Source organism: Eurypyga helias, unplaced genomic scaffold (assembly GCF_000690775.1).
Source record: "Eurypyga helias isolate BGI_N326 unplaced genomic scaffold, ASM69077v1 scaffold34494, whole genome shotgun sequence".
Taxonomy (NCBI): Eukaryota; Metazoa; Chordata; class Aves; order Eurypygiformes; family Eurypygidae; genus Eurypyga; species Eurypyga helias.
In genome coordinates, this window is record NW_010246174.1 from 1 (window position 1) to 8674 (window position 8674).

Sequence of the window (8674 nt, forward strand, 5' to 3'; positions counted from 1 at the left end):
ACGGGCCTTGGGGATGTCCAGCCGGCGAAGTTGGGCAGCGCTGGCAGAAGGAAGGCTCGCAGTCGATTCCAGCATTACGTTTTCTACTCACTGAAAATTGAGGTCTCCAAACCCACGAGATCTTAAGGAGTAGTTTATAATTCTCAAACTTCAAGGAACTTTTGGCCAGCCAAAGCGTATGAACTTGTAGGAGCCTTCAGGAGCGTTTGGCTTGGATTAAGCTGTTAAAGGAGAAGGCTGGAAAATGATGCGGGTCTGAATCCGGCGGTACGCATCTAACAGTTTCGTTACTTCCTTTTTTCTGTCTAACAGTTGGAGTTGAGCGACAACGTCATTTCAGGAGGCCTGGAGGTCCTGGCAGAAAGGTGTCCAAATCTCACATATCTAAATCTAAGTGGCAACAAAATCAAAGATCTTGGCACTGTGGAAGCTCTTGTAAGTACAGAGTGAAAGGGGCTGGTGGAAAAATGAGTAAATACTCACTTTTATGAAGAAGAAATTACTATAGTTGCCCCGGAGTGGTGCAGACTTGGCTGTGTGAGCGGTGTCCTCAAGCACAGTGTAGAAAGAGCGAGCGGGGGTTTGGACAAGGGCAGCGCAAGAGATCAGCAAGCAGAGAGCTGCGGCTGCGCGTGTTCTTCTCAGCTGAACGGCACGCGGAAGGGAACGTCTCCTGTCGCTGGGCACGAGGTCCCTACGGGCTTTCTTCTTGCCAGCTCCGGTGAAACGGATACCGCGGTGTTTTGGGTTTGTCAGTGTTGCAGTTGGTCCTGACCTGATGAGCTCAACGTCACGGCTCTTAGAGGCAGCACCTGTACGTGTGCCGCTGTGAAATTCCTCCCGTTAGTAACGGGATGGACGGAAGGAGGGATTTTTGAGCTTCCCTTTTGTCTCTGAAAGGGGAGTAGCCGTCACATGTCGCTCATCCTGTGCTCATTAAGGTGTAGCTGGTCCAAGAAGCCGCTGCCTTAAGCGCTCATTAAACTGTGATGAGGTGGTCAGGTGGGAGCAGACCTGGAGAGTGCTGGCAGCCGGTGGTTTAACTCCAGGAGGAAGATGCCAGCGCCTGGCACTGCCTGGTCTCCTCACTCGTTTCTCTAGCTAGTTACTCTGGTTTTAGGACTTTGGATATAGGCTGACTTTCCATCAGTTCTCGGCTGCCTGCCGGCCGTGCGGGTGGGTATGGGTAAAGTCTGAAAGGTGAGAAACATCGCCGTCGCTTGTCTGGTCTTCCTGTTGGCCAAGCAGATGAGCAGAGGGGTTCGGACTCCTGCGTGAGGAGTTCGGACTGCAGCAACCGGCGTTTTGAACCAGAGTGTGGGTTTGTAGGGAGCACAGTACAGCACGGAAAAGGGATGGGGACAAAATCAGTCCATGCCTGGCGATGGGGTTAACTACTTGGGCCGTGACTGCGCTGGAACTGGAAGTACCATGTCAAGAAATTGAGGGGGAAAAATCTTTTTCATTTACAGCAAAATCTGAAAAACTTGAAGAGCCTTGACCTGTTCAACTGTGAGATTACGAACCTCGAGGATTACAGAGACAGCATTTTTGAGCTGCTTCAGCAAATCACGTACCTGGATGGATTTGATCAGGAAGACAACGAGGCACCGGACTCGGAAGATGACGATGATGAGGGTAACTTCCCGAAATAAACTGTCCCTAGAAACAGTGCGGGGTAATAAAGGTGTGAATGCAGCACGGGGTATGGGGAGTGCTTGAATGCACTCGCAGCGCTTTTGAAGCGTGGGCTTGGGCTCGGGCTGGTAATAACGCAGTGAGATACCGGAGGAGAACTCCTGCCCAAGGTTTTGAGCATTCTTGCAGAAGCCTCCTGAGTTGAAGGAAACTTGACTGATTGTTACAAAGATACAGCTATTCGCAAAAGAAGTTGTTGCCGGTAGCAGAGCACTTGGGTGCTGGTACAAAGTGAGGGGCCAATGGGCTATTTTGTATGAAAAACCAGGATCTGACTGGGTTTTGTAGTGGCTGCAGTTCCATGCTCGAGTAGAATACAATTTTCTGTTCAAAACCTCCTGACCTGACCTCAGTTGTGTCATTAATGAGGTTATTCCTACTTCTTCTTCCATTGTTGTGCCTGATGGAAAACAAAACCCGTAGGTGTGGGCGTGTGAGCCCCCCTGCTATGGGGACAGGTTGGGAGAGTTGGGCTTGTTCAGCCTGGAGAAGAGAAGGCTCCAGGGAGACCTTATAGCCCCTTCCAGTACCTGAAGGGGCTACAAGGAAGCTGGGGGGGACTTTTTACAAGGGCCTGTAGTGACAGGACAAGGGGTAACGGGTTTGAATTGAAAGCGGGGAGGTTTAGATTGGATATCAGGAAGAAGTTCTTCATGGAGAGGGTGGGGAGCACTGGGACAGGTTGCCCAGAGAAGCTGTGGGTGCCCCATCCCTGGGAGTGGCCAAGGCCAGGCTGGATGAGGCTTGGAGCAACCTGGGCTATGGAAGGGGTCCCTGCCCATGGCAGGGGGTTAGAACTGGATGGTCTTTAAGGTCCCTTCCAACCCAAACATTTCCATGATTCTGTGATGTGACTGCAGGTGTCTCTTCTTTCCGTGTACTTGCCATAACGGACGACTGACACAAAGCTGTTCAAAACCCCTCTAAAACGTGTGGGAGCACCGTTAGCAAAGAGCGGCGCTGTTTGCAGCGGCTGTTGCTGCGATGCGTGTCTGTGTTCTAAATACCCACGCAAATCACTAGTGGATATCCGGTCAGAGGTTTCTCAGGGTTTTTTCTGCGCCCTCAGTCGTGAGCCGGGAGCTGCCGCTGCTTCTTGCTGGGTCACGGCTGCCAGGGGGCTGCTGGCGAGCTGTCGGCCACCAAGAGCGGAGCTCGGAAGCCTGCGTTGAAAAGAACTCCATGGAAGGCAAACAGTTGATGCTTGGAATGTGAAAATAACCCCAGTATTTGAAAATAGATGAATAGGTTATTAACTTGAAAATGACTTGAAGTGTTAAAGCACCTTGTCATTTCTTGTAATTTGTTTAATTGAACCTGTGAAAGTGATTCTGTGCGCCAGACATAGAAATGAACTGGGATCATCTCTGTGGAGCCGTAGGTGTGCCGTAGTAAGCGATTAAATAACCGATACACCTCATCTGTTAAGCTGGTTCTGCCTTGAAATGTTAGGGCTTCGTTCTACGGAGAAGCCTCCCTTTCCCTTCTACCCACTGCCTTTTCAGCTCCCTTGCAGGAATTTGCATACGCAGCCGCTTCAGGCAGCGAGAATTTTGCCTGAAGCTTGTGATGTAAAAATGTGGTATCCTTTCTTTGGGGGAAGAAGTTAGAAAGATTAACTTCATTAAAATCCTGCTCGTTTCCCACGTGTGGCCCAAACTTAAAAAAACAAAACTTAAAAACCCCAAACCCTTGTGGAAAAGCCCCATTACCGGTAGCTGGGCCTGGTGTACACTGACTGTATAAAGAGGGGTTAATGGAACCGAGCTGTCAGCAGATGTGTGTCCTTCCTTTCAGAAGGAGATGAAGATGACGGTGATGAAGATGAGGATGAAGCTGGCCCTCCAGGAGAGTATGAAGAGGAAGATGATGAAGATGATGGAGGTTCAGACTTGGGGGAAGGTGAAGAGGAGGAGGAAGTTGGCCTTTCATACCTGATGAAAGAAGAGATTCAGGTAAAGTTTGGAAATTCTGCGAAATCCAAGAAGCAAAGAAAACTGCCCCAGACTTCCGTGTCAGTTTTAACATGCAGGCACGGAGTATATAAATACAGGGTGGGTGCGGCGAGAGCGCTGCTGTGGCTGGAGTGTGAAGTGTTGACTGGGACATGAGTGGCGACTGTCGGCTCTGAAGATGGTCCTGGCTGACTTCCAAGACGGGGTTCACTTCTACCCCACCCCATAATGTGGCAGGATGGTAGAGCCTCTTGGTTCTCTGTGAGCTAGCGGAGCCGTTCTTCCCAGCATTTTGAAACTGCACTGCTACCAGTTAAATTGTTGGAATAGGGATGTGTATGAAGTAGAATAAATTGATTTCTTTCAGAAAATGGGGGGGAATACCCTGGTTTTGGGAAAGCAGAGAGCCAGTACTGCAAGAAAATGAAACAAAGGAGTCTGGTTTTGTTGTAATAGATGCTGGTTTGTACCATGTGCTCACTTGAAAGTTCTTGGTGGTGGTGTGAAGAGCTGTGGAAGGTAGCCTGCAGGACCTCACAAGTAGTACTGTGCTAAAAGTAGTGGAGGAGATAAGAAAACACACACGTCTTACAAGGTTACGAGCAGATTTTTGTAGATACAAACTGGTTGTGCCTCAGTGATGAGGGGATGGAAGTAACTCCGGGAGTCCTGAGTTAGTGCTCTGCTTTGACGGGTTTGAGGGAGAATGTGTCTGACGTGGATTTTGTGTGCAAGTCTGTGCAAGCGGCTCGCCCATGTCAGATCAAAACCCCCTGTTGATACACTTCCAGCACTGTTCCTTTTGATAAGCGTTTACTTCCCGCCAGCTGCGTTTCACAGGGATGTGCTGCAAACCTTGGACGCGGGCGTTCTTCGTTTTGTTCCTGTAGCTAGCGCTCGCAGGATTTGCTGACGATGGGGCTGCGTTCCTGCCCTGGTGCTCTGAAGCAACGGCCGTAACACGGTTCGTGAGGCCATAAGTTAATCAATCTCTTCTGAAACCGAGGCCTTAGAGGTCGTTCCTCGGAAAACGAACGCCGTGTGACTGGGAAGACTGCGGGGATTTAGTGGTGTGTGGTCATTGGGTGGCGAGGAGTTGCCACGCAGAACCGTGCCGCTGTTGGGGTTCAGGACGCTGGCCCTTCTGATGGTGCTACGAACCCCGATGTGTTGTGCTCCTTTAGGTGAGGAGCAGGTGGTGCTCAGGGCGCAGTAGCTGTGCCTTCGGAAGAGTTCTGCTCTGCTAGCTTTTCCCTGCGTTTTCAAACCCAAAATAATGTACCGTTCTAATTGCAGGGAATTAACCCAGAGTGGGTTTTAACTCCCCTCTTCTGAGGGCAGATGTCAGGCGGGCTGCCTAGTGGTTTCACGTTTTCACTCCTTGCATTAACCTGTGTATAAAGTTTGATGCAGCAGACTGATATAAAAATGAAGATTTCAGTTTGTCTTCGAGGCTTGATGTGGTGCCAGCAGGGCAGAGCTCTTGCACTGTTTAATTTTCTGGGGCTGCTGATTGTTAATTGGTTTACATTTTTCAGCTATCAGCTTAAAAAAAAAAAAAGGAGGAAAAATCCCAAGAACTTAATTCATTCGACAGAGAAACAATCATTCTATGAAGATGTTAGCTGTTCTGCTTTCTCCTCTTCCTTTATGATAGTGGGTTCAGGGGAGGACTGAAGCTGTTGGTCATCTGCTTGCTGCCGTGGCTCTTCAGTTAATTTTGCAATAACTTACTCTCGAGATGGCGCAAGGGAGCGATAAGTGGGGGAAAACCGAAGAAAGGAGAATGCAGGGCCAGATAATACACTGGTTTGGGTGATTAGATGTACTGGAGCCAGTTTGGCTGCCTATGCTTGTGCAGGTGTCCGCTAGCAAAGGCAAACATGGAATGTAACCTCTGCGCAGTCAGTGGGATTTTCCGAATTTCTGCTCAGGATCAGCATTTAAGCAAAAATAAATGGCCATTTTAAAAGTATTTCACATTTTTTGTAAAGGATGAAGATGATGATGATGACTACGTTGAAGAAGGAGGTGATGAGGAGGAAGAAGGTAAGTTCTCAAGCTGCTCAAGTCGTGACTAAAACACTTGATTCTTTCTCATTCTCTAACTTTGCAAGTTTGGGATGTGCGTTTCAGTAGCGTAAATCACCTTGGCTGCTCGGTTTCTGAAGGTATGTGAGGTATTTTAGGATTGGTTTAAGCAGGAGCTCCAGCGGGCAGTAAATAGCTGTGCAGTCGCCCAGTGCCCGGTCGGATGGCTTGGCAAGTGAGCCTAATCGTGTTTCTTCTTCTATCTAGTCTTTTTTATCGATGGTTTTAGCTTTTTAAGTTCGTCAATTACTCCTGTGATGTCAGACATGGGTGTAATAGTGGAAAACGGAAAAAAGCAAGCGGGTGTGTGGTTCGTCCCGCTTTAAGACGACAGAGCGTATGGAGTGTCTGCAGCCCATGAGGACAGAGTGGTGTTCTTGCACGCTGATGCTGTCCTGTTGGTATTTTTCGGGACATAAAGCTCTGTTTGCAAGAAGTGGGTTTCTTGAGTGTGTTTGTTTTCATAAAAGAACTTTTTATGGTATCTTTTGATATTTGAAAAAGGACCCACAAGAAGTTAAACAGGGTGAACATCTTACTCAGTCTTTTTGCACCTTGCTTGTGGTTTCCAGGCGTCCCCGTGCCATGCTCCTGCTCCGTTCCGGAGGGCCGGAACAGAGTCGCTCTGTAGCAGAAGGCTTATCCTAGACTCTTGTGCACATCAGCGTGCTCTGATCTGGGGGCGGATGCGGGACGTGGCTGTATGCATCTCCGTGTTCCACGTGCCACGACCAAGGCACCGGACAGGAGTCCTCTTATTGCCGGGCAATGGCTGCTGAAATGCCTTAAAAAACCAGCAAGCTTCACCTTAAAATTAGGTGGCTTTTACTCTCACCTTTCTTGCTGCGAGGCTATCCCAGAACTTTGCTTTTCTAATGGCTAGCAAGTCCTAATCTTTAAACAAACAGCAGAGTTTTGTCTTGGTGCTGAAGTGTGAACTGTACACAAATTGCAGGATTTCTCCGCAGACCAGTCCCCGTCTCGTGTGCGCTTGGCTCAGTGGAGCAGCGTTTGGGGATGTATCTTGCACTTGAAAAAAAGGAAATTCTGAATCAGTAATGCGAATTCTTCGCTCTTGACAAATACAGCCTCCAGATCGATTAAGACAACGAAGCAGGCGGTCAGGATGGCTAATTAGCCAGGAAATGACTGCCGGGAAATAAATATATTAGATTTGACAAAATTGCGTTTCATGATTTCGCCACAAGAGCGCACAGTCCACTGCCCGAGTTCAGCATGTTTCTGGGAGTAAGCTCGAAGGTGTTTGTGCAAGATGCTTCGGTCTTGCATCGGAGAGAGAACGGAGCGTGTTTCACTGGTATCTGCAGAAACTGCTGGGTTTTGGGAAGGGTGTGTGCAACTTCGAAAAACTAAAGTTAGGGAGGTAGACAAAGGTAATTTTCATTTCTCAAATGTGTTAACAGAAACCCTTTTTTGTAAATCTGTATCCTACCAGTGATTGCCCTGTGGAGCATCACATACCCAGTTCAAGTGAAGCATGGCCTGGGTGGGTTATTCCGCGTAGTGTAAGCTGGTCTGTCACAGCGCATGAACTCCAAACGCACCGGGAACCCGTTTGGAACTCTAAACGCACTGGGAACCCGTTTCGGTTGCCTTTTCGAAAGGTGGAATGTTGCATTTGCCTGAGCAGAACGTAATGAGATGTATGTGTACCTCTTTTCCTTAGCAGAGGGCGTTCGAGGGGAGAAGAGGAAACGAGACCCTGAAGACGAAGGCGAGGAAGAGGAGGATTAATTTGTTAGAGACACCAGTAGGACCAGACTCTTCAGTTACGGAATACGCAATAGTGATTATGCAGATCTGTATGTCTCCATGTACCATAGATGTCCCTACAGAAGAGAATATGTTAACTTTTTATAGGAGAAGTGTGGTTTTACTATTCTTGCCCTTTTTATCATTCCAAATAAGAGATAATAGCCTGTTAGTGAGCCTATACGTAGAAAACAATTCTCAGCCCTATAATCACTGAAGCCATTGTCAAGTTTTTCCCCCTCTAGACTTTGATTTGTAGCTCTTTAATTTTATACAAGCTTGCTGTGTTGGTCCTCATTCGCCCAGAGTTCAAACACCCATCTCACGGGGGTTTAATATTGTGAATTTCCTTCAAGATTTTAAAGTTTTTATACGTAAAAAGCTGAACACACAAATGCTGGATGGCAAATTCCAGTCTCTCCAAGGAGATGTTGACTACAGTCTGAGTTTACCAGGAATTCTATCTGAAATCAAGGACTAGATGGCACCTTTATTTCAGCTTTTTGGAAGGTGACTCCTGTAATATTTTTTTAAGTCTTCTCTCCCATTGTGTTTGTCACATTGTAAAGCCTGAGTGGGTTTCAGGAGGTCTTTTTTTTTTTTTCCCTACTAGTTTGGTGTTTTCTGGAGTATTCACTAGGTACCTCCAGGAACGTATCTTGGCAGACTGAAAGGGTCGTGATCCTTAAATTTTCTCCAAAATACGTAGTCATGGCGGGCGTTAAAAGCAAATAACGTGTAGTTTTAAATCATTTCGCTAGAAATCATTGTTCAACTTTCACTCACTTTGCTCTCGCGTTGTCATTGTGGGAATTCTGCAGCAGTCGTGGTGTCGGGCTATACAATATATGCATTCCTAATGCAAAAGTTAACGGGTAACTCCTTCAAGCACATTTTTTTTTTTTCAAGTGACCCCTCCTCCCCTACTTTTATAGCTGCATTGGAGGGGGAAGGATGAACTTAAGTTAGTCTTTCTTCGCAGGTCACCTTTTCAACTTTTTAAATCTGGCTGTAGGCAAAACATTCAAGTTCCTGTACAGTACTAGTTAATAATTTAGGGGGTTTTATATCCAGTGGCTGCAGAAGCTTGTTTCGTTGCATATGGCTGGTGGCGAGCACGGGAGTCGTGTGGACAAAACCACCTGTAGATGTGGTTT

General features: G+C 47.5%; 1 protein-coding gene across 1 annotated transcript; it reads left to right on the forward strand.

Moving 5' to 3' along the window:
- Nucleotides 1-312: 312 nt before the first annotated feature.
- On the forward strand, nucleotides 313-7499 carry ANP32E (acidic (leucine-rich) nuclear phosphoprotein 32 family, member E; the record flags this gene model as incomplete). The annotated part of the gene is made up of 5 exons (XM_010150319.1): nucleotides 313-435; nucleotides 1473-1638; nucleotides 3496-3653; nucleotides 5648-5702; nucleotides 7432-7499. Coding segments are annotated over 5 exons (570 nt in total), but the record flags the coding sequence as incomplete, so codon positions are not given.
- Nucleotides 7500-8674: the final 1175 nt, after the last annotated feature.